The sequence below is a fragment of the Cynocephalus volans genome, chromosome 10 (genome assembly GCF_027409185.1).
Source record: "Cynocephalus volans isolate mCynVol1 chromosome 10, mCynVol1.pri, whole genome shotgun sequence".
Taxonomy (NCBI): domain Eukaryota; kingdom Metazoa; phylum Chordata; class Mammalia; order Dermoptera; family Cynocephalidae; genus Cynocephalus; species Cynocephalus volans.
Window position 1 is genome coordinate 125,785,576 of NC_084469.1, and position 26,898 is coordinate 125,812,473.

The window sequence follows — 26,898 nt, forward strand, 5'->3', positions numbered from 1 at the left end:
CCACATTTCAAGTGCTCAGTAGCCACACGTGGCTAGTGAACCAGGTGGGAAACGCAGAGATAGAACATTACCATCAGCACAGAAAGTTGTACTGGACGGCATCGCATCTAGATCTAACAGTTTTCAAGAAATACAGAGATTAAAAAAATACATTAAACTGCAGCAAGGACACAATCATCCAAATACAGAAGGTGGAAATTTCTACAGAACAAATGAATGGCATGGAACAAAAGGGGGAGAGGGGGAAAAGGGTTGTAGATTTTAAAAGATTTATGAGATGCATTAACCAAACGCATTGTTTGGACTTCCACTGGACCTTGATTTGAACTAACCAACCGGAAAAGAGACTTGTTTTTTGAGACAAGCCGGTTAGCAACACACTGAGGGTGGAAGGATCACTCATTCAAGTATGGTTGGGGTGAAGAACCCCAACTAGTATGAGGCAGAATTTTGTATTCCTGACATGACGGGGAAGAAAAACAAAGCTAGGTATAGCTTTATCTCAGTGATGTTAGCAATATGCCTCCTCAACATTGCCGCGGGAGGAAAACTGAGCTAGGAATAGCTGCAAGAACAGCACCCACATCACTCTCCCCAGGGGGAGGGTGCAGATGAAAGGATGCGAAGTCTTTCCTTCCATCTCCTTCCATGAGTAGCAGTTCACCATCTCCCTGGTGAACTGCTACTCATCCTCAGATCTCCTCTTCCAGGAAGCCTTCTTGGTTTGCCCCACTGCCCTACACCATCCCATCTCAGAAGGGCCTCCCTGAGCTTCCCTCCTCTTGGCCCTGAGGGTGCCCTCCCTAACTGTGGCACTGGTGCTGAGACTTGCAGGCTGATAGCCTGGTGAAGAGTCTGGAGAAGGTGCCAGGCACGGGACATAGCGTGTGCCAAGGCCCAGAGCCTGGCTGGAGCTCTGGGTATACAGGAACAGAATCGGAAGCTGGAGCTGGACAGTCAAAAAGGAGGCTTGAAGGAAGTGGGGGAGACAGAGAGGTCAGCAGGAGCCCGCAGGACTTATAAGGCCACAGCAAGGAGTGTGCATTTGAAGGGCCCCGGGAACACGGAATCCATTGCAGAGTTCGAAGCCAGGGAATGGCCGTTTCCCCTCAGTTTCCTGATGTGTCTGGTGAACCTTGCCTCTCCTTTAGAAGTGTTGACAGGGCTGGCTGGTTGGTTCAGTTGGTTAGGGCGTGGTGTTATAACACCAAGGTCAGCTGCCAAAAAAAAAGTGTTGATGCTGGCTTCCACAGACAGCCCTGACTTGGCAAGGTCTGCTGGGGCCACCTTAAGCCCGTGCCACCTTAAGAAGCCCCACCCCTGGCACAGCCAATGGGCTAGGCAGCCTTGACCTTCAGTCTCTCCACCCCTCAAAACCAGTGGCTGTTCTCCCCGCCTCAAAACCAGTGGCTGTTGCCAGGGATGGCCCGCCTGCTTAGGGCTGCAACCTGGGGGCTAGTCCCCTGGAGGGGCTATTGCTCCAAGTCACAGCAGGTAGGTGGGGGAGAAGGGAGGAGCCCCCTGGAGGGCCTGATCCCAAGTTGCCCAGGCTCTGTGATACCCCAGCACTGTGCAACCTGACCTTGGGCAAAAGGATCACTGGGCTGACCCTGTGTAAAGCATGAGTGTGGAGAGAGATGGGCCGAAGCCCCCACCCACAGTGCGGGTGCCGGTGGGGTTCTGGAATATAAACACATTTTGAAAGAGTGCCTGGGAGCCAAGGACCTGGGTTTCTTACCAGGCTCTGTCCTTGACTTATTGGCCTTGTCTCCCATCTGTACAACGGGAAGAAATCCCCAGAAAGGCTCCGAGAGCCCTATATACAAGCCCCCAACCAAGGTAGAGCGTGTGTGGGGGGGTGTCTTAGTATTGGGGAAGGGGACAGTGGAAGTTTTTCCTTCCTGTCATTTCCTCATCAAGCTCTGAATCCCCTGTGTGCCTGGGGCAGTGCTTGGCTGGCCTTGGAGGGAAGACCAAGATGAGTAACTTTTTCAATTCACTAAAGCAGGGCTGATGTCCTTTTTGTAGAGTGAATCTGGTTTTTCTTTTTATTCTGGTGACAAGTTTTCTGAAGGGTGCTGACCTAAAAGAAACTGAGGCCAAATATATAAAGCATAGGATTTATTGAGCCAATATAAAGATGGCTACCGGGGAAATGCATAGGTCAGTTTGCCCTCAGAAGTGCACTCTGAAGAGGTCCAGCAGAGCCTGGCATTTGATAGTCACAAGAAGGGAGAAGCATCAAAGGAGAGAGAGAGGACAGTCCCACCTAATCACTTCATCAGGTTTTCTACTGGTTGTACATGACGTACACACTTGGGATTGTTACTAGGTTATATCCTACGTGCAGGGATCTAGGGTAAGGGTTACAAGAAGCATTCTAGGTTATTTTATGACTTTCTGTTGCCATGAAGTCTGCTTCTAAATAAAAATAGTCTTATAATAATGTTTTCCAGGACAGGTGGATATGACTGCTGACTTACCCCACATCTCCCAAGGCACTACAATTTAGCTGACCTAGGCAGAGCAGATCTTTTAGTTATTAAGGGCATGGTTCTGTTTGGAAAAGGGGCACTCCTTTCTAGAAGGCTTGCTTAGAGTGGGTACACCTGGCAAGGCCTGGCTGAGCTGACCCTTCAGGATGGTGTCAGGATAGGGGAGGCCCACTCCAGCTCCCACCCCTCCCGGCCCCCCTGGTGTCCTTCCGGTGACTCTGGCAATGTATTTCTCCCCTGCAGGGTGAACTCAGCGAAGGCTTTGTGGAGGCCTTGAAGGCCATAGTGGGGAGCCCCCACGTGTCCACGGCTGCCGTGGTCCGCGAGCAGCATGGGCATGATGAGTCGATGTACAGGTGTGGGGGGCTTGTGGGCCCCCTCCCCTGCCAGAAACCCTGGCTGGGAGTGAGGGTCCTGGGTTGTCTTCTCCCCCACCCACCTATTTTAGGGTGCTCTGGCAGCCTCTGTCCAGAGGGGAGTTCTCTGCCCCTTGCCCACCATGTCCCCTCAGGCCCTGCAACACCTCCTCCTCAATCACTGAGGGTCTGGTTCTAGGTGCCATCCTCCAAATGCTGTGGTGTGGCCCCAGAATGTGGACCAGGTCAGCCGGCTGGCAGCCTTGTGTTACGGCCAAGGCGTGCCCATCATCCCATTTGGCACTGGCACCGGGCTTGAAGGCGGAGTCTGTGCCATGCAGGTACAGTGGGGTGTCCACCCCTGCCCCAGGCCCGGTCTCACCACACTTGTCCTTCACCACACACAGCTGTCAGCCAGGCCCTGCCCTCAAGCTCCCGCCCAGGTCTGGCTGCTGATAGGTCAGCTGAGGGGTGTGGTCCGGAAGCTGTGCCTGGTGGGAGACCTGGGTCAGCCAGACTTCTTGGGACTCCTCCCACCAGGGCGGTGTCTGCATTAACCTGACCCATATGGACCGAATTGTGGAGCTGAATTCAGAAGACTTCTCTGTGGTGGTGGAGCCTGGTGTCACCCGCAAAGCTCTCAACACTCACCTGCGGGACACCGGCCTCTGGTTTCCTGTGGGTAGGCCTGGGATTTGGGGACTTTCCCAGTGCCCCAAGGGCTCCCTGCTGGCAAGGTTGTTTCTGGGGCTGCGGGGGACCCTATTTCTCCCAGTGTGTGGGAAAGGGCCTCCCACCCACCCCAGGCTGCCCTGTCCTGCACTCTACCCTCCAGACCCAGGTGCAGACGCCTCTCTCTGCGGCATGGCAGCCACTGGGGCTTCAGGCACCAACACTGTGCGCTATGGCAACATGCGGGACAATGTGCTCAACCTGGAGGTGGTGCTGCCCGATGGGCGGCTGCTGCACACCGCGGGCCGAGGCCGCCACTTTCGGTGAGCGCCCTCTGCCAGGGCCTGTGGGCTGTGACAGGCACCTCGTCCAGCTGGCCTCCTGGACAGGGGAGCGAGGCTTTGGAGGGCACTGAAATCCTGTCACATGGGCCAAAATTGATGGTACGGGGTTTGCTCTCCCATCACGAGGCTGATTTGCGTTGTGGAGCAGTGTGCCAGGGAATGTCTGCCTTGACGGCAACACTGGTGCCTGGGGGATGGTGCCCTGGTCAGGAATCCCTTATCACATGGCTGGGCACTCACCTACCTTGTGTGTCCCCTGGGTCCAGGAAGAGTGCAGCAGGCTACAATCTCACAGGGCTCTTTGTGGGCTCTGAGGGGACGCTGGGCCTCATCACAGCTGCCACCCTGCGCCTGCACCCTTCCCCTGAGGCCACGGTGGCCGCTACCTGTGCATTCCCCAGTGTCCAGGCTGCTGTGGACAGCACTGTAAACATCCTTCAGGCTGCAGTGCCCGTGGCCCGCATTGGTGAGCTGGGGACTGGGGCAGTCAGGGTAGGCTCCCCGGAAAGGCCCTCTTGGAAGGCCAGGCCTCACCTGGCCTGTCCTCTTCCTGGTCCCAGAGTTCCTGGATGATGTTGCGATGGACGCCTGCAACAGGTACAGCAAGCTGAACTGCGCTGTGGCGCCTACGCTCTTCCTCGAGTTCCATGGCTCTGAGCAGGCACTGGCAGAGCAATTGCAGCGGACAGGTGTGCTGGGGTGTGGTGGGGCCGCGGGGCCTCAGCTCCCCAGAGTGGGGCCCAGTGTCAACCCTTCTCCCCTGTCTGCAGAGGAGATCACCCGGAACAACAGAGCCTCCCACTTCTCCTGGGCTAAGGAGGCCGAAGAGCGCAGCAGGCTCTGGGCAGCACGGCACAACGCCTGGTATGCAATCCTGGCCCTGAGGCCAGGCTGCAAGGTGAGCTGGGAGTGGGCTGGAGATGGCAACTGTAGCTCAGCTCGTGGACCTTTCCTCGAACCCCTGCCTTGTTGTCCAGAGCAGCAGGCTGAGGCCCACAGGGTCAGGGCCTGGCTAATCAGGTGGCAGAACCTGGATAGCAGACTGCCTACCCAGCCACTTCTCAGGCACTGTCTAGAGGGAAAGCACAGTTGCCTGCCAAGCCCCGGGGAGCCCTACTGTGATCAAGGCCCCCAGTGTCCTTAGTAGCTATAAACACAGAGGGAAAGCTTCCTGTAGGAGGAGATGATGGAGAGGAAGGGGAGGCCGGGCTCTGGGCAGCTCATGCAAAATCACAGAAGTATGGGGTTCTGGGAGATCTGCAAGTGGCTGAGTGTGGGAGGCAGGGGAGAGTGTGACAGCCTCTGGCAAGCACACACCTGGGCCAATCATCTTGCGTTTGTGTGGGTGTGTGGGTGTGGTGGGGGGGGCGGGGGGAGAGGGGACCTGAGCAGGACGTTTCTTTGTGTGATGCCAAGAACTGAAGCCAAGTTTCCCCAGACCCATTCTTAGCCTTGACCCCAGTGACCCCTTATCTCCAGGCAGGCAGGGGGTTGGGGAGAGAACCTCACAGGCCTGCACTCCGACCCAGGGCTATTCCACTGACGTATGTGTGCCCATCTCCCGGCTGCCAGAGATCCTGGTGCAGACCAAGGGGGATCTGAAGGCCTCGGGACTCACAGGTTCTGCCTGCTCACTGTTGGAGGGAGGTGGGGGCTGGCCAGTGCCTGGGCTGGAGGTGACAGCTCTGTCCTCTGGGGCCCCAGGAGCCATTGTTGGGCATGTGGGTGACGGCAACTTCCACTGCATCCTGTCGGTCAACCCGAATGATGCCGAGGAGCTCCACAGAGCCAAAGCCTTTTCAGAACAGCTGGGCAGGTAGGAGCAGAGCCTGTGGGTGGGAAGCTGAGGGATGTGGCAAAAGCCCACTGAGGACAGCTTCTCACTGCTTCCCAGGCAGGCACTGGCACTCCATGGGACATGCACCGGGGAGCATGGCATTGGGCTGGGCAAGCGGCAGCTGCTGCAGGAGGAGGTGGGCACTGTGGGCATGGAGACTATGCAGCAGCTCAAAGCCATGCTGGACCCCCGAAACCTCATGAACCCAGGCAAGGTGATATAAGGGGCTCAAGTACTCGGCCCACAAGCCCCCAGATTATGAAGCCTCTGTTCTGGAACCTTCTTCATGCCACCAACCCTGCAGGATGGACTGTGGCCGATGCTGTCTTCACCACCAGCCAGCCCTATGTATCTGGGGCTTTGATGGGAAGAAAAGCCTGGGTACCTGGATCCTCCCTGGCCCCCTTTATTATCCCCAGGATCCTTTGGTCCAGTGAGTGACCCAGGCTGGTTACTGGAGAAGCTGCTTCCCTCTGCTCTTACACATCCTGTTCTGGCTGGGAGAAGCAGTGTGGGTCCAGCCCAAGGTTAAGATGATGCCCCTCCATCAAGGCCTCCCCACTGCTGGGGACCCAGGACAAAGTCTGAAGGGACCCAGCACCCTTTGCCCTATACCTAGTGACAGGAACACTCCTTTCCTGGTATGGGATGGGAATTCCCACTCCACATTGTTAAGTCTTCCCCCAAATAAAAGTGAACCCCATTTGCAGCTGTCGGGAGATCAACAGGCCTCCTCTCCCCACTCCCTCCAGGTTCTCTGTCCTTTGGCGGTGTTGTCTTTGTTTGGGGGCTGTTCTCTGACTTGTTACGGCCTGGGGAGGGGGATGGTGCTCCGGCTTTGGAAGGAACCCAGGTCCCTGGCCCAACTACTCTGCTGCTGGCCACCTCAGGCTGAGGACCTGGCCACTGCAGTGTCACTTATGACACTCCCTCACTAGGCCTGAACTGGGCCTTGGAACAACATGAACACGTTCTTCAAGCAGCTGCTACCAATTGTTAGAAATGGAAGTGAGATTACTCCCCCTACACCATGCCTCTCCATGGCGTGATGTAATGTACTACCAGCTTTTTTACCCTCCATGTCAAGGTTTGTGCATCCTGGGGCCTGCTCCTGTCTTGGGATTCTTGGCCCGAAACAGTCTGGAGTACTTAACAGTTTCTCCCCCTAAGCCCACGAGAGGGCGCCCGACACCATAAAGCTCAGACACCACAGCATCTGCTCTGTGCAGCTGCGGCCCAGGACTCACCTGTCTTAGCCCTGGGTCACCCCCCTCCCAGGGTCAGGGACCCACCAGCCCTGCAGATGCGAGGAACCTGTGCAGTGCGGGGAGACCACGGCATCCCCTTGCTCACCTCATGCCCCCTCCCAGGACACGTGAGCCCCCACCCATCAGTTCTCCAGACTCCTCAGTCCAACCTCAATGCTTGGAACCCCTCCTCTGCACTGCCACAAACCTGAGCACTGAGGACAGGCCTGTGTGAAGTTTTCTGTTCTGTGGCTGCCCTAATTGGGAGCCGAGGCTGTGCCAAGGGTGGTTTGGTGGCAAGACTCATCAGCCCTCCCCACAAACCACCCCGGTGCACCAGCAGTCCCATCATCAGCTGCGTGCTTACCACAGACACAGCTCTTGTTCTCCCCCCACCCCAGGTGAGAATTCTGCAGCAGCAGGTGTCTCCCTGCTACTGGGCAGGGCTGTTTTTTGACGCGCCCTCCAGCCTGGTAACTAACTAGTAGGCATTCAGCAAATGGCCATTTTCCCATAATTTTTTATTAAGAAAAATTCCAAACATACAGAAAATTTGAAAGAACAAGTACACCATTCACTGGAATACCAGCCACTGAAGATTCAATGACAAACATTTTTGCCTTATTTGTTTTGTGTATTTTGGGGGTAACCATTTGGAAGTAAATTACACATTTCTTGAAATCATTCACCTATATAATTCAGCATCTATCTCCTAAGAATAAGGACATTTTCCTATAAACCTCAATACCATTAAATGGATATTAGATGGATGATCTTAGTGAAGGGCTCCCGTCCACCACAAAATCGTGATGAGCCTTCAGCAGAAAGTGGCCAGAACCCACCTCTGGGCTCCTCCACACTCTCTCCCCTCCCAGAAAGGCAGAGCAGGAGCAACACAGGATTCTGAAGAGCTGTCTGGATGGGGGATGACAAACACCAGCTCCACCTGGGAAGCCTGGACAACTGCAGTCCTACCCCACACCAGGAGCTGGCCATCTGAGTTGGGAGAGCACACACAGGAGTCTGTCAAGCGGGAGTGGAAGTCACTGGGGGTGGGGATGAGCACCAGCCCCAAGAGCCTGGAATAGCACCCAGCGTGGCTGTGGCCCTGCCCCACACAACTCACAAACACCTGGTCACCCATGGCACTGCCAAAGGAGCCACCTAAAGCCACCACAGTGGGCACAGAGCCCCCATCTCCTGGTACAGAGGTCAGGCAAGGAGATCTCCTTCAGGGCAGGGCCCTGCCCCGCCAGCTTTGCTGGTGGGATTAAATATAGAACAGGGAGACACAGTTGCCAGGCAGAAGCAGGAGGTGCTGTGAATAGAACAGTGCCCTTTGCGGTGACAAAGCTACAAGGGAGCCTGCTGTGCGTGTGCCAGGGCTTTCAGGGCAGACCCCCCAACCCTCACGGTGACATCTGTCCCCACTTCACATGCAAGGAATCTGAAGTTCAGATGAAGTCGTTTCTGCAAGATCATTCTGCCAAGAAGTAGAGGAGCCCAAATGTAGAGTTTAGAACCACATTCTTGCTGCCAGCTCTCCTAATGGTGTTTGTAGGTCCCCAGGGTCTCCACCTCAGGCAGGTCCCATGCTGAGGCCCAGGCTCAGAACCACAAATTCTTCTTTCGTGTTTCTCCAAACATGCTGTGTGTGCCTGCTTGCCTTGGCTCACGTTGGCCCACTGGCCTGCAATGAACACCCTTGCACAGGGTAGGTGTTGCAGGAGGCATCTGATAGACGGTGACTACAGAGCCAGGGTGGTGGCAAGGTCCAGACTCCTGGGCCTGGTGGGGTTGGAGCCTGGAGGCGACAGCATGACCAGGGGGCCCACGAAGGGTGAGAACAGAGAAGGCAAGGAACCGGTTCCCTGTGGAGCTTTCTGCTGGCTCTGCAGGAGGCTCTGGAATGCTGCTCTGGGAGCCTGTCTGGCATGGGGACAGAGGCCCAGCGTGCACTGCTGCCCCTGCCCTGAGCTTCCCGCCCGGCCCGCAGTTTGCCAGCTTTTGTGAGCCTGAGTGGCTGGTTCTGGTTCAAGGGCTCTGAGCTGGCTCAGCCCCAAACCAGGGCCTCTTCCTGGGCCTCGGTGAAGCATGCCCGTGAGTCAGCACCAAGATGCAAACTGAGCAACAGGCAGGGCAGATGCAGGATGGGAGCACAGGCCAGAGGAGGGGCTGGGCTGGTACCTGGAAGAACCCACGTCCTTGCAGCCTCCAGTGGCTGCAAGATCTTTGACCCTGCAGATCTTTCCAGAGGTGTTTTGTCACAACCACTCCACAGATGACGGCAGACTGATTCCATGTGAGGGTTAGTAAACATGTAGGATGTACATCGGAGCTGCCTCTTTCCCTCTACCACGCATGACCATCTGAGAACCACTTCACATACCTCTAACCCCAAGTAATAGCCTGCAGGAATGCTAAGGAGGTAGGTGAGGGAGTGGGGGACAGGCCTTTGCCCCCATTTCTTGATTGTGTAACAACACTTCATTAAAATGAAATCACACAGTGCATCTTTTATCAGACATTATTTTAATTCCATATCAAAACACCTTGACTAATGAAGAAAGCTTTTCTCTCAAGCTTTGAACATTTTTAAAACATTTTGTAAGTTGTGTTTTTTTGTATTTTAATATATAAATACAGAAACCTATCCTGCATGGGTTGATGCCACGTGTGAACATCAATGGCTAAAATGTCCTCAAACAGAGTGCTTGAAAACAAGGGTAGCTGTACATATTTCTTTAGTAAGTCTTTTCGTTTAAGTTTTATGCGGGAAAAATCCACAAGGGCCTAAGAAAATGTTCAGGCATTTTTGCAGGACACTTGTGATCGCTAAATCCTCTGAACTGACCAGAACCAGGAGGAAAGAAGGGAGAAATGGGAATGGAGGAGGGGAGAAAGTCCTCAAGTAGGTTATTTTTTTGGCAATAAAGTCAAGATATCAGGGTCCCAAGGGGAGAAAGGTGCAAAACCAAGCCAGAAAAATGGAAACAAACCCAAGGCAGAGAGGTTGCTGATGGATAGGGCCAACGGGCGAAGGAAGAGATGGCGTGCACTCACCCGCCCGCCTGCACTGGCTGACTTGGCTGTGATCATTTCTGTCACTGAGTGGGTTATAGCTGGGCAGCAAATGGCAATCTGTAAACATCACCAGGGAAAACACCAGTCGACACGAGACTTTTTTTTTTTTATATAATTTTTTTTTTTGTAAACACTTTAAAGACAGACCCACAACGCCTTTCAAAGGTGAAAAAGAAAATGCCCTTTCCCTCCAGGGCTGACAGGGGAGGGGAAGGATAGAGCTTGGTTCATTCTTCTCTCAAACTCCTCTCATCCAACGTGGTGTCCTCAGGGAGGAAGGGAGAACCATTTTCTGGAAGTCAGTGCAGAAGGGGTGCCCTGTTCCCACTGGTGTCCCAAGCTCAGCTCTGCCCCAGTGTCCGATGAGCCTCCTCTCAGGAACAGGGGCCATCTGTCCTCTGTGGATCACAACACATAAGTTGTACCCGTCTGCCCGGGCTGGCTGCTGCATCCATGGCTGGGTCTGGGCAGGCCCCCGAAGCCAAACTTCATGCCAGGATTTGGATCCGTGCTCCCGGGCCAGGCTCCACACCCTCTGCCTTGTTCTTGCCCTCGCTCTGTCTTCTACCCTTGTCATCAGTCTTTGAGGTGAAGGTAAAAAGAGCACATGTCCCTGATTTGCCTGACATCATCAGTTGTTCTGGGAGTTTGCTTGGAATAAATAAAATAAACCTAACAAGACAAAACAAAACAAAAGCAGAAGAGAGGGAGAGAGAAAAGAAAGAGGCCCCAAAACCTTCAGATGTGAGAGGAGGTGGAGTTGGGCTTTTGGTTTTTTGGGAGGTTGTCTATTCGTTTGCCAAGAAACAGAAGATGCCAGCCCAGAATTTGGAGGGACAGGCAGGATGGGAGACAAGAGAGGATGGTGTGCAGTAAGGGAAGGTGCCCTAGGGAAGAAATGGGGAGGCCAGACCCACTGGTTGCGTGGGGGTGACATGTGGGCGCAAATGGGGGGGACACTGTTGCGCTGGCCTGCTGTGGAGTTGGGGCCTGTGCTATGGGTGGAGGGGCAAGTCTGGTCTCAGATTCATCTGGAATTAGGGTGAGGGAGGTGGCCTGCAGTTGGGAAGAACCAGCAGTAAAATTATCACTGGCACACACTTTGAAGTGGCCAATGCACCGTGCCATTGGCCATCTGTGTAATAAGTGTAGTGTCCATATGGTGACAGGGAGTGAGATTATCCCCATTACCAAAGAATAGGTGGAGACTTTGTGAGGGGGTGAGATGAGGCAGAGCTGGACGCTGGGTTCCTGTGCCTTCGCCTGCCCAAGCACATTCCCAGGAGATCTTTCTAAACTTTCTTTAGGGAGATTTGCCCTAGATGTTTGGAATACACTGGTCTTTTGCCCAACTAATTCTAATTCTTCTGAGCACTGTTCTTCACAACCGTGCACATTAGTTTGTAGCTCTTACCCTTCCCAAGGAAAATCACTTCCATTTCTGGATAGTTATTAACAGGTAAGGTGCTCCCCATCCTTCCCTCTGCTCCTGCTTTCTTCTGGGGGTAGGAGGCGGGGAGTAAGGGCAGGTTAGCTCCCCCAACTCCAGGCCCCCAGAGCGTCTTGACTGAGTCTCCGCCTGGAGCACCCCCAACCATGGGCTCACCTTTGAGAGGAGTCAGCAAGCCAGCCCAGCAGGGTCAGTCCGCGGGGTGCTCTGGACAAGATCTGTTCACTTCAAACCATGAGTCTATGCAGCTAGGGTAGAGGGAGTGGCAAGGGAAACCATGTTATCTGCTGACCAGATGCTCCTTCAAAAAGGGGCACTTTCAAAGATTAGATTCCTGAGCAGGGGTTCCTGAATCTCTCCTAAAAGGACCCCAGGGAAAAACAACCATGTCCCCAGATACCCACTTTCTGAAGCAGGGAGAGGGCAGAGCACCAAGACTGGGTGCAAGGCTCAGCTGGAGGCAGCAGCTGGGGGGATCTAGGCTCAGGATCTGGTGCTGTAGGAAGGGGAACAGTGGTCTTGAGAGGGACCAAGGCCCTACATGCATGGAGCCCAGGAGGACGGCAATGGCAATTAGAGAGAAGGTGAGAGCAGGTGGAGTATACAGGGCAGCTAGTCCTATCTCCAAGACTTGAAGGGCAGGGAAGTGGGAACAATGACATGGCAGGCTAGCAATGGCTCTTGGCTCTGGGGTCCTAAGAGAAGGGAGCCCCCTCCAGGGTTGAAGGAGCAGCCATGAGGCTCCCTCCCCCAGTGGGTGACCTCTCAGAAGGGCCCTAAGCTCTCCCTGGCCTGGCTGTAGTTGGCAGAGGCATTTAGCCCTTCTTGGTGAAGCGGCAGGAGGGCTGGACCTTTGGGCTTTGTGACACTGCTAAGAAAGCCAGGGAGAGAAGAGGGTGACAGTGAAGCCTGGGTCTCTAGTGTTTACAGAAACACAGAACAGAGATCGCCCCAAGACAGCTTCCTGATTTGTAAACGAACATCTGAGCATTTTCAAAGACAAGAACCAGACAGATAATTTGCATAATTCTCCCCTAGGGCCAACTACTTCCTTTTCTGGTTTTGGTCAGTGCCTCCCTAGGATATTGCAAGACTCTGTGCTGGGATCTGGACCAAGAATTCTCATTCTCTCTCAGGCCAACCTTGAGCCTCCTCTGCACCAGCCACATTTGCGTGCCTAGCACAGCTGTCACCCTATGGACCAGCAGCCCCGAGAGCCAGGTTTTCAAAAATCTTGAGTGTCAGGAAGAAGCCCTGGGCTCCAGGAGTAGGAAAGCAGGTGGCAGCCACAGGCAGCACAGAGTGTCCTCCAGTCTTGAGCAAGGACGTATCTTCTTTCCAGTTGGAAACAAGAATGAGACTCAAGCTGGACCCTGAGGATGAATCTCAGCCCTGCTAATTACAGCAGTTCTCTGTGCCTTGGCCCCACAGGTAGTGACTCTTTCTGCCTCTTGCCCCCTGGGGAGAAGGATGAGTGCAGGAGCCAAGAGCACACTCTGCATGCTGCCTCTTGCACACGTTAACATTCCCACCCTGTGGGGCAGAGGGGCCCACAGAGGAAGAAAAGGCTCAGGGAGACAGATGAGAGTCACCTCCAACCTGTGGGGCTTCACAGGCCTCCCACCATCCAAGTCGTCAAACCAGAGCAAAACCTCTGGCAATTCGACTCTGCCCTGCACCTGGGATGCTCCACCTCCCATAAACAGAGAGGACGTCTGTCTGCTGGCCTCTCCCTCGACCCCACTCAGCCCTCAGTGGGAGGAGAGGTCATCCCGCAACCAAGGCAGTCAGAGTGTCTAATGACGGAGTCTGCCACTCTCAGCTGTGGGGTGTGCTGAGCTGTCCCTGCCCCTGCCGGCCCCCTCATACCTTTTGTGATAGATGCACAGGCAGGGCAGCCTGGCTATCGTGTCCCCCTGAAGCAGCTCCTCCAGGCAGATCACACACTCACCCGCATCTTTTGTCAGCACATCATCTGCAAGGGGACAGGGGAGAGCACAAGAGAGTTAGTTGCCAGAAGACAGGTAGGCAAACGTCTAGGAACTAGTTGGGACTGCTTAGATGACCCAAACTGTGCCAAGCTCTGCAGACGACACAAAAGCCCAAGAGGGGCCTTGACCTTAAGAGCTTCACTATGGAGACAAAACATGCACACCACAAGTTAATTATCTGAAAATAAAATGAAATTAATCTCAAAATGGGATGAACCAAAGGCCCGGGAGATGGAGGACAAAAAAGGCTTGTAGAGAGACAAACATGTGGCAGAGGCAGCATGAAGCAAGCTGTTTCCCTTAATAGACTCTCCCCTGAACATACACATAGACCTGTGCGCTGATTTTCAGTTTGGAAAAATATGGTGATGGTTAGAGTGGTATGAAGCAAGAGTGAGCACACAAAACAGGTACTCAGGCAAATACCTGCACACAAATGTTCACAGCAGCACACACAGAACAGCCAACCCAAATGTTCACTGATGGATGAATGGATAAATGAACTGTCGCATATCCATACAACGGAATAGTACTCAGCCAAGAAAAAAGCCAGACATGAAAGGCCACCCATTGTATGATTCTATTTATATGAAATGTCCAGAAGAGACAAATCCACAGAGAAAGAAAGTAGATTGGGGCTGGGGGAAATGGGGAGTGGCTGCTTAATGGGTGAGGTGTTTTCCTTTTCAAAAATTTTTATTCTATTGTGGTAAGAACAATAAACACACAGTCTACCCTCAATAATTTTTCAAGTGTACAATAGGGTATTGTTAACTGTGGGCACTGCTGTACAGCAGATGTCTAGAACCTATTCACCTTGCATAACTGAAACTTTATGGCCACCAATTAGCAACTCCCCATTTCCCACTCTCCCCCACCCCCTGGCAACCAACAGTCCGCCCTCTGGTTTTCTGAGTTTGACTAATTTAGATACTTCATTCAGGTAGAAACACACTAGGGGTTTTCTTTTGGGGTGATGGAATGTTTGGAACCAGATAGAGATGGTGGTGGCACAACATTGCTAAAGTCCTAAATGCCATGAAATAGTACATTTAAAAATGGTTAATTTCATGTTATGTGAATGTCATCTCAACTTTTTTAAAAAAAAGAAAAAAGAAAACCTTTCCCAAAAAGAATGAGTGAAGGAAGCTGCTGCCCACAATGAGTGTTCAGCAAAGCCACAACTATAAAAGCCAAAGCAGAACAGGGAGATCACCACAGCCAAGTCACAGTCCTTTATTAAGTTTCTACAACCTTCTGTGCACTGGCGACTCAGAGTGAATAAGTCACAGTCTCAAGATTTGAGCAGCTCATAGGCTAGAGAGGAGGTGGAACAAGAAAACCCAAATGCACAGGACAGTAATTCCTAGCAAGTCTTATGATGTGTAGGCCCAGATAAGAGGGGTACAGAAAGATGCCTAATCAGGGTGCGGACTGTTCAGGGAAGGTTTTGATGAGCACTCTGGTGGGGTGGCGGGGAGACTACGGGCAAATGGAACAATCTTGTGCACCTGGGAACAGCAGAAAGTTCGCTATGGTAGGTGCAAAGAGATCTGGGGCAGGGGGAGGGGAGACCCAGTCCCAAAGGACAAACTCACGTCCTGCTGTAGATCCTGGGTTTTGTCTGGCTAGCTGAGAGACACTGGAGGTGCACAATGATGCCACCTCCAGAAGCTACTAGAGAATGGATGGAGGAGCTGGATGGTGTGCCATGTGCAGTAGCAATGCATGTGCTAATGGGGGCAGCTAGGCAAGGGCAGGCACTGTCACCAAGAGGAATCCAGGAGGACAAGGTGGCCGGGGGTGATGAGTTCAGGGTCGATGGGAGGCGTCTACGAGGCATCTCCACCAGGACATGCTCATGGAGACCTCCAGGAGTCTGCTGAAGACTAGATTGGCAGTTTAGGACAGAGATGCAGAATAAAGAGACTATTGAGGAACAAAGTTTAGAGTAAATCCAAAGAAGGCAAAAGCAGACCCAGGTTACCACTAATAATTTGAAGGGCAGGTGAAAGAGGCAATGTGAGCAAAAGACTACCCAGAAGTTCTCAAAACCATAGATGAACTATCAAGAGAGCAGCCTGTGGATGTGAAGAAAGCAGAGCTGTGCCCTCTGAGTATTTGGGGGAAAGGGGAAACATGTGCGGCCCACAAAATGAGGACTCTTCATGGCCTAGAAGGTGACTCAAAGCCCCCAACAAGAACCCAGAGGAAAAAGCATATAGGACCAATACTTAAGTCCCTGTACCCATGAAATGTGAGAGAAGTCACTCTTAGCTTCTTAGCCACCAGGACAATTTGCGGTCATTTCCTGTCTGTAAACACCTGGGTAACCCAACAGCCCACCTGAAAGGGTGATTCAAGACAGAAAAAGGGGACAATATGCAGTCTGCCACTGGAGTGTCACCCCAGACTCCAAACATGGCAAGTGGCAGATCAACATAAAGGGCATGATCCCATTGTTTTAAAGCACTAGATACCATACGTATTTATTTATTGAAATATAAACATTATTTTATTTTAATTTTTTTATTGAATCATAATTGATTATATTTTTAGGATTCAATGTTGACTATTTTGATCAAATCAATACTACTAGTATTTATATTGTTACAAATTATACTTATTCTTTATGCCCCTGTTCAATCTCTCCCTATCCACCTCTCCCTCCCCCCTCCCACCACTGATAACACTAGATTTCTTCTTCTCTCCCTCTGAAAAAGTAATGGTTACTCTGTTGATCTGTCGCCTAGATGATCTGTCCAATGCTGAAAGGTGTGTTCAGGTCCCCTAATATTATCACAGAGCAGATGCTTCTTCTGTCACTCTGGAATGAGCTTTGTGGAGAGAGACATCCTATTCTTTTCTTTGATCTCTCCTAGTGACTGTCCTGTGTCAATGCACTCCAGTGGCTGGCGGGCCATCTGTGTGGTGGTTCTGACATCTAGCCATGTTTGCGGCAGCCATGGTTACTGTGGTGGACCACCCACATGGAGGTGCTGTTTTTGGCATGCTCCTTGGTGCTGACAGTGTGCCTGGTTGTCGGGGGGTGGGGGGGTCCGGTCCCCAGCTCCATACCCCAGTCCCCCAGGCAAGCCTGAGGCACTGGCGGTGTGCCTGGATGTGGGCAGAGGGTCCAGTCCCTGGCTCCATACCTCAGGTCCGCTGGTGGTCCAAGGCACTGATGGTGTGCCTGGGCTGGAACTAATTTTTAGTCCTTTGCTTACTTCTAAAATGGGGAACTTCCTGTGGGAACCAGTACTTGAGCCGTGTTGATGAGCTAAATTGCTGCTTTGCTGTTTCCCTAGGGAAGATTTTTTGTGCAGCTCAGGGTTTAACGGTTGACCTTATAGGTACTTCCAGCTCTCCAGAGACTGGGTGCACCTGGGTCGTGTGGAAACTCTGATCTAGGCCTGAATCTTTTCATCAAACTGCACCCCAGGCAATTCTACATTCCTGACCAGTCTCTTCTGAGTGGTCCTGTGCTGACTGAGGGGTGGATTGGCTGTGCTTGCTGTGTCCCAGTGTTCTCCCGGTGCGCCTGTCTCCCCCACCGCCCATGCTCCAAACACCTCCCATGGGATAGGCCCTGCGCTGGTCCCTCACGATGACTCACCAGCCTCTGAATGGCTCCCCTTTTTCAGCTGTTCTGGCTTCTTGCTCCTGCGTGGGTCCACGGGAACCCTATTAGTGGTCTTGCTGTCCTGGTGGCCACCAAAGCGCTCTTCTCTCCTGCCACCTCCAACTAACTCCATCCAAAGGGCACAGCTGTGGCTTCTGCTGGCTCCTGCTCCATGTGCTCAGCAGTTCCAGCCTTAAAGTGGCTGTGGCCCGAAACGCTCCAAGCAGTTTTTTCTTTCTCTCATCGTGGCTTCTCCCCCTTCATGAACTCCATAGATCTCTCCTCCTCTTCCCTTGAGCTCCAGAGGCCCCAGCTTGGCTGATGTTACATTTTTTAGTTGTAAATTGGTTGATTTGTGATAGAGAGTGATGCTGGGGACCATCTATTCCACCATCTTGACCAGAACTCATACCATACGTATTTAATAATTGTGTGTATATACAATGTTTGTGTGGGCACAGAAAAAAATCTGGAAGGATACACACATTTTAATAGTGGTGGAAGAAAGAAGAATTAGAAGAAAAATATTTTTACATACTTTTGTATTGTTTGAATGTGAATTACTTTTATAATTACAAACCCCAATAAAGAAGCAAACTGGTATTTGCGTTTTACTCCACAATGCGTCAGAAGATGGACTAGTGGATGGACTGACAGGTGATAAAGCAGCTAAAGCATAATGCAGACTCCAGGTGATGGGTACATGGGTACTCACTGCAAAATTCTTTCAACCTTGCTATATGTTTAACATTTTTCATAATAAAACATTGAAGGAAAAAAAGCCCAATAAAGATGGGAGGGAAAATAGCCTAGCTTCAAGAAGGCAGAGTCAACCTGCAGGCGTTCTTGGACGTTTACTCCCCACTCTGTCTTGTGCATCTTGTCCATGCAGTGAGTGTTTGGGCATCAGCTCTTAGTTTCCTCCCCACACCTGATGATTTCCTTGGAGCACGGCAACATTATTGATTCTGAAGCAGTTTGCTCTGCACTCCCTCCTGCTGACTGGCAACTCAGCTGTTAGCCCAGGGGCGAAGTAGAATTCTCTGGGTCCCAAACAGCTTTCTGCATCGCTGTGCTCTCTCTGTCTGTGACAGCTCCAGGAGGGCACATGGAAGCAGATATGGAGATAAGGCTTAGAGGCTTTCTTCTCCTACCAGACTGGACATGACTCTTCTCTTTTCACACTGAACGTCACTAGGGGAAGAGAAAAGGGCAGGGGACGCGAGGGCCATTCATTTCTTATCCCAGGGTGGAGTGTGCACACGCTCAAGGACTCAGACTTGAGCACATGGAGGCTGGATGCAGCCTTTTCCTCACCACGTCACCAAGCAGTTTTATGCATGGTGCAGTGTTGCACCTTACCAGCTAGCCTGGGTCCACAGCACTGGTGGGAAGAACTAAACAGTGCAGATGTCCCACTGGGCTGGCACATGGCAGAGAGCACATTTCACAGGGACCAGCCACTGGCTGTAAAAGGCCACCTGGAGGTTCCCAGGGATCGGGAGGAGTCAGAGGCTTGGAATCTGACAGCATGGGGAAGCCAGTGGTGCCTACATCGAGCCACATGCCCAAGGAGCAGCATTCTTCTACAGCAGAAGCAGGAAGAGCACAAATCCACTTGCTAGTGGTCTGAGTGGGCTGAGCAAAACTTCCTGTCCCAGTCCCTGGAACTATGGGAATCAGCAGCCCCCAGATGTCCCTGGGATCCTAGCAGGGGGGTGGAAATGGCTGAAGCTAAAGCTTGGCTATCAACCAGTTCCTACAAGACTTCCACACTCATCCAATGGGAGGGAGCCTGCTGCTTGCTGTTAAAGAGGAGTCATGGCCTTGCAGCACAAAGCCAAGGACCCCAAGCCCAGCACAAGATGAGGCCACACTGGAGACGGACTCAAATGTCCTTTGGCTTGGCATCCCCAGGCCCCAGATGAAGGGCTCAACAAATGCTGATTGATAAGAACACAGGAACAAAGCTGAACTTCCTGCTTGTCTTTTGGGTTCTACCTTTTTCTTACTGCCTTTTAAGCCCTTCTCAAGCTTCCTGGCACCAGTGTGCAAAGCCAATCAATGTCACTGCCCAAGGGGAAGTCTGGAAGTGTGTTTGGCCTGGCTGGGGGTGTTGCTAGATGGTGCCAGTGCCTGTCCCTCAAACGAGACCAGAACGGCAGGGAAAGCTCTCTGGAGCCAAGACAGGAGGTGTGACGCCTGTGATAGGCTGGGGGTGGAGGTGATGGCATCCTCCTGCCCCCTCCCTGAGATCCAGGCATAGTGCTCTGACAGCTGCTGTTTGTCAAAGAAAAGAAATAGGAGGAAGAGATAAAAAAGACCTAGCTTCTTTGGACAGCTACATGCCAACAACTTCACAGACACATCTCAATGAATCCTAAAGACCCACTGGGGGTCTTTGGATGAGCTCATGCAGCTGCTAAGTGGCCTTGACTCCCAAACCCAGGCTCCCTCCACTTGGCCTCTCTGTCTCCTTTTTAAAAGACCAGGCCATATGGGTGTCTTCCCTTGGGCTGGAAAACACCGCTAATCTCAAGGCAGCTTCAAATCTTTCCCTTTTTGTGAATGTGTGCGTGGGGGCTCGAGGTGGGTGGGGTAACCTAGGTATTCAGAGTGAGCAGGCCAGACTGAGGGAGTTGCCAGCTGCCCTGCACTATGCTGGGGCTAAAGTGCCCTGCAGAGAGCTCTGGCAGCATTCCCCAAGGGATCAGAGCTGCTGGTGGCAAAGAGGGGGTGGATGGTCTGAACAGCTACAGACACATTTCTGCCCACTGGCTGGGAGGGAAGGCTCGGAGTGAGCAGCTGAGAGTGGGAACATACAGACATTTCCCTTGTGCCTGGTGGCAGTTAAGGCCCCAACAAGAGGGAAGGTGGGAGCCAGAGGAAGAACCCCTAGCAAATGATGCAGAAGCCCACGCCGCCCCCTGGCCTCATTTCCAGCCTAGATGCTGAAGAGCTCCTGGTCTTGCAGCCTCTTCAGCATGCGCAGAGCTGCTGGCCTGGTTTGCCAAGAGATAGGATGGGGCAGTGCCACCAATGCCAGCTTGATAGCTCCCTTCTCAGGAAATCTGGGGTGCTCTGCTCTCAGGCAAAGAGGAGACCCTGAGCAGAGAGTGTGCCCTACCAGCAGCGTGCCATCCCAACACCTCTGCACTGTGAGGTGCAATCCAATGTTTGGGAGAGTTGGGCTACAGTAAGGACAGCCAACTTTTAGGGGTGAGCTCAGCCTGGAGCACTTCCTATTTACAGGGACTCCCAGCAGTTCCCCACACAGTCCCCTCTCCTTTGGCCACCTGCTTCGGGTTTCCCCACTTTTTTTTTTTTTTTTTTTTTTTTAAAGATGACCGGTAAGGGGATCTTAACCCTTGACTTGGTGTTGTCAGCACCACGCTCTCCAAGTGAGCTAACCGGCCATCCCTATATGGGATCCGAACCCACGGCCTTGGTGTTATCAGCACCACACTCTCCCAAGTGAGCCACGGACCGGCCCCGGGTTTCCCCACTTGTATGAAGCCCCTGCAGGCCTCCCTCCCAGCTCCTCCTACACCTGGTGGTAGCCAATCTGGCCTTCACTGCAGCTAGTCAGCAGTGCTGGGAGGCCTGGGCGAGGCGCCGCCCCTCTCCATCCTGTAGGAGGAACATCAGGGCAGACCACCTCCACAGTCTGAGTCCAGCTAGGCTTTAGCTGCTGCTCCAGCATGTCACAATAGTTCCAGGCAATGCCCCATGTGGGACTGGGTGCTTCCATGGGGACCACAGGGTCTCCGAGAGCAGAGGACACATAAGCAACTGCTCACACAGGTCTGCCAGCTCAGGGCATTTCTTCTTTTACGTGAATTCTTTCTCCCTTAAAGAAAGGTTGTGTGACATCTAGCAGATTAAGAGCCCTAAAGATGAGGGAAATGACCTGCAGCAGAGAGGAGGGGGAGGGCATCATGACCTAAGTAGGTGGGCATGGGCCTGCACCCCAGAACAAAGCTGAGCAGGGGAGTCTCCTGAAGCAGCATGGACAGCTGCCGAGCTCTCCTTGATTCTGCTGGCAAATGCACCTGCCCCCACCAGAACCTCCCTGGGCCCAGGACTCTTGGCTGCTCTTGGAACCAGTGCTCCCTAAGCCTTCAGTGGACAGTTGGACACCTGTATGACCCCACAGTGTTATGATTATTGTCTGTTCAGAACAAAATCAGACTGCCATCTCGAGGCTTGTTCTGCTAGCCAAGCAATTTGATGGTCAACAAGCAAGTGTGTATCTTCAGGGCAAGGTGCCCTGGTCTCAGAGCCACAAATGGAGATGTTGGAAAGGTAGAAAAATGAAAGGACCCATTCAAGCTGACCATTTGACACACAAAAATGGGCCCCCACCTCCTTCCTCTCTCCTGAGCAGCGTCCTCACTTTCCAGGAGTCCTGGGTTAGGGCTGCCCATGGAAGGTGCTCAGGAGGACAAGGAGTTCAGCAGTCAGTGCTTTGGGGTCCCCTACAGCATGGGCTGGCATACTTAACAGCCTCCCCAGCCAGGTACATGCTCTGGGAGCACCAGGGGTTGGTCTTCACTTTTCTTTTGAGCACTGGGTGAACCAGTTAAACTAGTCTTGTCTTTCCCACATTTTTTTTTTTTTTAAATCTGGCAGGCAGCTACTGGAGGCCTTCCAACCCACAGCTCAGGCCAACCCTCATAATAAGAAAAATACTACTTTCTGTCTGTCTCATTTAGGAGGTTTCTACTTTTTTCCTTTGGTGGTTAGCTAAATTTCATCTTATATAACCATCATAAATTTTCTGAAAATTTCCCCAATCGATGCCAGCAACTGCAGAAAGTGTGCGTGTGCATGTGCGTGTGTTTCCAGGGAAGTGACCAGGTGTAACCATGAATCTTCAGAAGAAAAGAGAACTTCTCTCTCCACCCCCTAGGAAAGCCCCACCTTGCTCCTAACCCAGAAAGATTTCAAGAGTTCATACTGAACAGACTCTTTGTCTCCTCACTTTGTTTTTTTCAAATAGAAAAGGTAACACGAAACAGGTGAGGTTGGGATGAAGATATATCATAGGTGAAACAAGTTACTGATAAGACCAAAATAAGCCTAGTGCTCCTGTCTCAGGAGCTTTGGCCCATGGCCCCTGAAACTTTGAGCTGTATCTGAACTGGAATGGGCCCTGGTCTCCTCTGAAGACTTCTACTCCACACAATAACCACAGGTAGCACACGCTGCCTATCACCTGGAAGGTTTAGGTGTCTTCAGAAAAGACAAAGATTGACTATGAGGAGTTCGTGCCACCAAAGCCTCCTTACCACGTTAACAGTGTACACCGATGGGCATTGTTTCTGAAGCAGCTTCATCACCTTAAGATAAAGTCCACTGATAGGACTGGAGACAACTGGCCTCTCTGCCTCTGGTGGTCAAGGACTGGCTTTTGCCCAAAGGGATCCTGGAGGTTAAAGCCTCTAGTTTCCATACATACACACAGATGTGCACATACACACCCACCTGCTGAGAAGGAGGCCTCCCGGTTAGATGATGAGGGGAAAACTAGGCATACAACAAGAACAGCAGTGACTGTTCCTCAGGCTGGCTGGCCAAGCAGCCCCTTCCTCTAAGGGGACCCAGAGTGTAGTTTATGCAGGTAATCTGGGTAGCTGGGCCTGGTTGCCTGGGCCCTTCCCTAAGGTTGCTGGTGGGGAAGAGACAGACCAGCAGCACCAGGCACTCAAGTGTTGAGGAGGACGTGGGACACCTGGGGTAACACAGGCAGTTCTCTGGGGGAGGAGCTGGAGATCCTCACTTTCCTCATTCTCCGCATGGGTGTGTGGGCAACTCTTCATCAGGGTGGCCCCAAGAGCATTCTGGCCTGCACAGCTGACGACTGACTCCAAGAGCCAACTTCTCTCAGGCCGAGCCCCCTCTGAGGCTTCTTTGTGTCCTTATTACAGCAAAGGCAGTGTCTATAGAGCACACTCCCCAGTAACACACAGGACAAAAAGAGATCTTCATGAGGTCTCTACACGTGTGGGCAAGAAGTGAATACGGTTTTTGAGGCTGTGGTTGGGGAGGGCTGAGAGAGGCAGGGGAGCCTCCTCTCCCTCCATGGTCCCAAGCAGAGATGGCTAACAGGGACAAAGCTGAGCTTGAGCATCCTCAACAGAATGCAATGGGACAAGGCTGACAGGAAGCCTGGAGCCCATGTGAGAACAGACTCAGGGACATGGTGCCAGTCAGTCCCCAGGGGACAAGGAAAGGCTGTCCACTGGGGAGGAAAGGGGCTTCCCAAGCACTGGATAGGACATAAAAGGGAAGAAAAGGCTGGGGCAGAGCCAGGGATATAACCTGCCCTGCAGCTGGTCCTCCAGCTCAAGCAAAGTTTATCACATAGCTGAGACAAGCAGGTAACATACCACCTGCATCCAGAATCTTTTGGCAGAGCAAATAATTAAGAGAAAAGAGAACAGTAGGATGTGTTTTCAGGAGAAGTGAGTAGATCAGATTCGTCAGATTTATTTCCCAGGAACACTCTGGAATCATGAGTCTTCCCTAGGCTAATGCTGTGTGGGGAGGACAGGTCTGTGAGGAGTGTTCCCAGGATGGGAGTTAAGTGAACGATCCAGTCCTGACTCTCTCAGGAGTCCCAGAACTCATTTCCTAACCACTGCTACGGCTTTAACCTGAGCAGGTGGCCAGGGCTGGAGAGCACCCCCTCACACCCACTGCCTGTTCTTGTAGAGGAACATGGTTTGGAGGCCAAACTAAACATATGGGATGGAAAAGCGGAGAGCACCAGGGGCACAGGCTGGGCAACACTGAGAGAAGACAGTCTACTTTGGAAAACTGCACAAAGAAATCTATGGATGGTCCCCACCTTTCATGGCAGCTGTAACATCCTGAGCACTGACCTTGTGCTGGGCTCTTTTATGTGTAACCTCTTACCTGGTTCTGACAATTCTATGAACCCAGTTTTGCTACCCCATTTTATGAACCAGAAAACCAAGGCTCCCACAAGCTGAACAACTTGTCCAAGATTTTACAGTCAGTGAGTGGTAGGGGAAGATCTGAACTTGGATCAGCTGGACTCCAAATCCTCACCCACAGCATACCAGGCAGATGCTCATACTCATTCTGTCCCCAGAGGTGCTATGTTAGGGTGACCTGGGTGTCACGGAATCCCCTGTCCCCGTGATCCTACCCGCTTCACTGTGTTCAGTGCTCAGCTCTCTGGCAGCCTCCAAGGTAGGAGGAAATATGGCCATGGGGGAGCAATGAGGCATCAATATTTTTAATCCCTAATGCGTGTCCATGTATCACACTCCCTCAAGCTCTCTGCTGTGGAAAGTCACAGGGCTGAGTCAGGTGTTTGCCAGTACTCTGTATGTACCCCCAACACACAGACTCCCCCCTCTCCAAGGAGATTCGGTGCTGCCCTGGGCCCTTCTGTTGACTCTCGGGGTGAGTGCGGCTATCCTGGGGCCTAACATGGTCAGGTGTAGACTGGGTGAGGGAATGGGGTGTGGATGGCAGAGGACTAACTGAGCAACCGAGAGCCTTCTTAGGGCTCGGACCTGACCCCCAGGGACTGCCTTCCTTTCTCTTCCCCTCCAACTTGCACAGCAAGGCTCCCCGGAAGAGTGTGGTTCCTCACCACCACTCAGGCATTCCTGCTGGAAGGTGGGGTGATAATAGTGCACAGAGCTCCCCTCCATCAGAGGCTCCTCAGACTGATGCTTGGGAGGCTGGCATGGCATGTCATGCCCTTACCGTTGTAGGAGAGGCGAGGTTTGCTCAGACACATTATAAAGTGCATTTCCATCTCATCGGAAGCCACAGACTTGGAGCAAATGGGGCACTTGAAACCTGAAAGACAGAAAAACAGGATGAAATGTTTTCTCCAAACCCAGGATAACCACAATAAATGTAGACATGCTCAAATGACTACAGCCACGTGAGGTCAGAGTTGATGTGGAGAATGACATTCTGGATAGACCCTAAGACCTGACTTGTCCTTCACTAAGTCATGGAAGATTCTGCCTTTTTATTACGGCCTTTGACTCCTGGCTTTCTACAGAGCTCTGACTGTCATATGCCTCTCTCTAACATTTAGCAGAGGTCAGACACCTGATTTGAGTTTCATTTTCTTTTAGACCCTTTCTCAAGTGGGTCTAGTAGATGACAGGGACAGGGAGGCATCAATCAGGGCACCTGAATAATCAGTCTGTGAATAATAAAAAGTTTCATATTCTTCTCCTCACAGCCCTTAAAAACCACCTGGCTGGATCACCCGTGGGAATCCCTACAGTCACTGACACCTCCATCCCTCACCACTCATAGCCCAGCAGCACCTCCATCCTGCACCCAGAGTACCCTTTGCCTAGCCCCTGTCGCTAAGGCAGCTGTCCTTTGAGAAGTGGGAGCAGAGGGGTGGCCCTCCAGAGTGCTCCTGAATGCCACGTGAGCCTGGGCCAAATGCCACTAAAAGAAACAGCTGTTTCACGGTGCCAGGTGAATAAAAGTGTATTGTGTTCCTGCTGTTTTATTCCCAAGGAAGCTGGAAATAAACTCCCAGAGAGTTTCATCGGAATTGTATCAGCATTGGTGAAATTTTTTTTTTTTTTTAAAGATGACCAGTAAGGGGATCTTAACCCTTGACTTGGTGTTGTCAGCACCACGCTCAGCCAGTGAGCTAACCAGCCATCCCTATATGGGATCCAAACCCATAGCCTTGGTGTTATCAGCACCACACTCTCCCGAGTGAGCCACAGGCCAGCCCGCATAGGTGAATTTTGATCAAAAATCTTCTAAGTTGAACTCCATTAAGCAAACCTAATCCCTTGGATCTATTCTTTTTATACAACACAGATGAACTGTTTCCGATTTTTCCCATTTTACTCTTATTGAATGATTTTCAAATGGATCAGTTCTTTTCCATGTAAATTCTACCAAAAAGATCCACTGCTGTTGAAAAGCTATTTGTCTGCATCAACTTACAGGTACCACAGCTTCTCCTTGTTCTGTTTATGATTCCTACCTGCCCATCTGGACTTCCTAATCCAGCACATCTAACTACGGTTGCGAAGATTTGGCTCTTCTGTTAATTTTCAGTCAAAATTTTCTATACACAGTTTTATCTGACGCTGGTAATAACTGTCAGCAACATTTCTTATGGAACAGGTAAAAGTCCAACACTCAAATTGACTGTTAGCCGTTCTAGGTCAGAGGAGGAGTTCACGCCTTCCCTGGTGTCCTTCTTGTGGGCACCTTGCTAACTCTGAACGGAAAGCCATGGCTCTGGCAGCGGGGTGGTGCTGAGAGATAGGAGGCAGCCAGCACAGCACTTTGCTTAGTCCTCTCCAAATCCTTTTTTTAAGTGACAATGCTCAACTACAGGACCAGACAGAAAATTCAGGGTCCAGTTAACTATGGACAAAGTGGACACTTGACTTCTTGGCCTAGTCCGCATTCCCCCACCCCTTTCCTCAAAGATTCTTATCATCTAAGTGTCTCAGCTAAAAAGCCTTGGAAATGCTACCAACCCAAGGACTCTGGCCAAGCTTTGAGGAAGGGCTGTATTGCTGACCTCTGGGTGGCTATAAATCCATTAGTAGCAAAACCAGAAGGCCAAAAAGAAACCTGAGGGTGGGGGCATTCTGTCCCCAGTTTTCTGGCAGTACTGGATCTAAAACACGCCAAGGTGATTATTTTCTAGCCCAGTGTAGAAATGTGCAGATGCAGTGTCACACCCTTGATGGAGAGATGAGAAAAATTGCATCTCAGCGTGAAGATGCTCTTCATATCTAACCTCAGTCTTTGTGCAT

General features: G+C 51.9%; 2 protein-coding genes across 6 annotated transcripts in view; one reads left to right on the forward strand and one right to left on the reverse strand.

The window, feature by feature from the left end:
* The first annotated feature begins 1,417 nt into the window (after positions 1–1,417).
* LDHD (lactate dehydrogenase D) lies at positions 1,418–6,441 on the forward strand. 4 transcript variants are annotated; one of them, XM_063112199.1, is made up of 11 exons: positions 1,423–1,494; positions 2,739–2,851; positions 3,051–3,192; positions 3,392–3,533; positions 3,687–3,846; positions 4,134–4,333; positions 4,428–4,556; positions 4,638–4,765; positions 5,397–5,487; positions 5,572–5,683; positions 5,762–6,015. In XM_063112199.1, exons 1-11 carry the CDS (start codon positions 1,423–1,425, stop codon positions 5,925–5,927), a joined length of 1,455 nt encoding a protein of 484 aa, XP_062968269.1. In that variant the 3' UTR covers positions 5,928–6,015. The 4 variants fall into 4 exon arrangements, with proteins under 4 accessions (XP_062968271.1, XP_062968269.1, XP_062968270.1 ...); XM_063112200.1 differs by having other exon boundaries at positions 5,766–5,994; XM_063112198.1 differs by lacking the exons at positions 5,397–5,487; positions 5,572–5,683 and having other exon boundaries at positions 5,762–6,441.
* A 1,134-nt stretch (positions 6,442–7,575) lies between these two features.
* Positions 7,576–26,898, reverse strand: part of ZNRF1 (zinc and ring finger 1) — a 105,150-nt gene continuing 85,827 nt past the window's right edge. The window contains exons 2-5 of one of the 2 annotated variants that reach the window (XM_063111677.1): positions 24,845–24,940; positions 13,355–13,460; positions 11,642–11,733; positions 7,576–10,433 (exon numbers count right to left, since the gene is read on the reverse strand). In XM_063111677.1, coding sequence (XP_062967747.1) covers positions 11,676–11,733; positions 13,355–13,460; positions 24,845–24,940 — 260 coding nt within the window. In that variant the 3' untranslated portion in view covers positions 7,576–10,433; positions 11,642–11,675. Of the gene's footprint in view, positions 10,708–11,641; positions 11,734–13,354; positions 13,461–24,844; positions 24,941–26,898 lie in introns of both variants that reach the window. The other variant, XM_063111676.1, reaches the window with a different exon arrangement.

Coding starts and splice junctions, on each gene's coding strand:
- LDHD (XM_063112198.1), top strand. CDS start 1,423: ATGGCCCGCCTGCTTAGGGCTGCAACCTGGGGGCTAGTCCCCTGGAGG. Junction 2,852..3,050: donor CATGATGAGTCGATGTACAG/GTGTGGGGGGCT, acceptor GTCTGGTTCTAG/GTGCCATCCTCCAAATGCTG. Junction 4,766..5,761: donor CCCTGAGGCCAGGCTGCAAG/GTGAGCTGGGAG, acceptor ACTGCTTCCCAG/GCAGGCACTGGCACTCCATG.